Genomic DNA, 2,500 nt, shown 5'->3' with positions numbered 1-2,500 from the left:
CTCCTGACAGCATTTGTGTGTGTCGACGGCCTCTTCCAGGTGCTGTCCGGTCACAGGGAGGCCTTTGGGGGGGGGGGCTGGAAACTCCCGTAGCTAAATTATGGAAAGGAGCCCTCACAACCGACAGACTGTAGGACCACCACTTTAAAAAACCTCTGCCCTACATAGTTTAATCATAGTCATATAGATGTATGGAGATGTATGGAGGAAACTACCGGCAGTGCAGTGCCTGTGTGTATCCGTGTGTGTATCCGTGTGTGTGCGCATGTGAATGATATGGTGTGAATTTGTGTGCGACAGAATGCATAGCATTTGACGCAGGGAATGCATGGGGGTGTGCGCGCGCGCGCGCGTGTGTCTATACATACGTGTGTATTTGTGTGTGTGACATGGTGCGTTTTATGTGAATGACTATGTGAGGGAGGGTGTGTGTGTGTGCATGTTTGTGTTTGCATGCGTGTGTATGTGTGTGTGCATGTTTGTGTTTGCATGTGTATGCGTGTGCGTGTTTGTGTGTGTGTCTGTACTGTGTGACTGACCTGTTTAGTACTGAGGAGGAAATGGAGTTTTTGGGCTTGGATGCATTTCTGCTGCTCCTCTCTCTCCAGAGAGATGCGCTCCCGCTCCTTCCTCTGGAGCTCCGCAAACTCCTCTAGATCTCTCCTGAGGAGAGAAGACGAAAGACAATCAAACTACATCCCCAAACTTTCTGCACTTTTACACAAACTACTACTACTACTACGACAGAGAGAGAGAGAGACAGAGAGAGAGAGAGAGAGTGAGAGAGAACCATCTCTGTTAGACAGTACAGGCCCAACACAAATTTTACAAAATGATATATGGCAAGTAATTGAAATTCAACTGAAATATTCACATTCAATTTTACCACAAATCTCTTTTTATTATGTTAGAGAAATTACAAAGTTTGTACACAATCTATAATTGAATTATATGCGCTGCATGTAGAAATAAATGCTCTACTATATATTTTATATACTGTATATACATTCTACTTACAACAACATATATTATTAAACAACAGATGCTTCATACATTGACACCACTTATTTCCTCAGGTAATAAAAGATTTATTTAAAACACAACATTAACTGTAAAGCAAATATATATAGTGAAGCAATTTGCATTTAGTAAAATTGAATCTCGGGGAAGACAGAGCTCAGAGTTAAAATATCAGAGCTCCCTCTCAGAAAAAATCTAAAACTAATTTCTTCATCTTGAAAAAGACTCTTACTCAACACAAAATAAACCCATGAGCGCTGTTAACGTTTTGAGTGTCAAGAGCACACAGTCAGACAAACAAAAACAAACAAACAAACAAACAAAAAGACTGACACAAACAACAACCAAAAAATTATAACTGCAGTATTCTTCCACGAGAAAACAAAATCATCCTACATCCATGATCTACCTATAATCAATCAATTAAAATTAAAATTAAAATGAAAAAAATCATGATTTTAAGTGGGAGAAAAAAACCCTAATTTAAGACCAATCAGAGAAGAGAACATTCACACATACAATCAGCAGGGCAGAACACAGACGGGCCCAATCTCAGCCAAACTGAGAGCAATAAAAAAAAAAAAACAGCAATTGGTCATCAGCTACATCCCAGGGCTCTGGCTTTTCAATTACAAAGCCACAAAAAAAAGAAGAATATTAATATCCCTCTTTATGTAAGCTTATGGAGGTGGAGATATTGACATTTAAAAATCACCACACTTTACTTTTGCAAAGGTGCAATTTTTTTTTTCCCACCTCCCCTGCACAAGATTAAATTACAAAATAAATGAAATATGCCGAGGTGCATGCCCCCCCCCCTCCCTTTTGCCACCTGGCTCCTGGAAATTGCTTATTATCGTCATATTTGGAAGTTCTGGTGAAGTAACGAGTTTTTAAAGCTTGTTTTTTTTTTTTTTCATGCTGGTCAGGGGGCTGCAGCCAATGGCCAGTTTGTTTGCTCAGTGGCACGCTGCCGTCGCGACCTCCGCTGACCTATATCTTACACTTATTATTAATTGCAGTGAAGTGGACAAAAGCCAAACAGATTTGTAACCAGTGAAGGGATCTCTATCTGTGTCTGAGCTCTGCTCCTCCGCAACACAAAGCTCATTAGCTCTGATGGGTGAGCACCGAGACACAGGGAGCAACAAACACCCGTGACCTTAGTGTGTCCTTACTAAACACACACACACACACACACTCATGCATTCACACACACACACACTCACACATACACACACACACGCACGCACACACACATACACACACACACACACACACTAATGCATACACACACTCACACACACACACACACACACACTCATGCATTCACACACACACACACACACTCTCGCATACACACACACACACACTTACACACACACAGAATCAGATTTACCATCACAACTTATTTAACACAACCTAGTCAGCATTAACGTGAAATCACAACTCACATAAATAACACATTACCACACAGCTC

General features: G+C 41.0%; 1 protein-coding gene across 1 annotated transcript in view; it reads right to left on the bottom strand.

Annotated features, from left to right (window-relative positions):
• The window catches only part of spata17 (spermatogenesis associated 17), a 38,664-nt gene that overhangs the window by 27,849 nt on the left and 8,315 nt on the right, over nt 1-2,500 (bottom strand). The window contains exon 6 of the mRNA XM_030789526.1: nt 540-663. Coding sequence (XP_030645386.1) covers nt 540-663 — 124 coding nt within the window. The remainder of the gene's footprint in view (nt 1-539; nt 664-2,500) is intronic.

The sequence above is a fragment of the Chanos chanos genome, chromosome 1 (assembly GCF_902362185.1).
Source record: "Chanos chanos chromosome 1, fChaCha1.1, whole genome shotgun sequence".
In the NCBI taxonomy this organism is placed as follows: Eukaryota; Metazoa; Chordata; class Actinopteri; order Gonorynchiformes; family Chanidae; genus Chanos; species Chanos chanos.
Note: the sequence above shows the minus strand (reverse complement) of the source record. Positions and strands in the feature narration are given on the sequence as shown.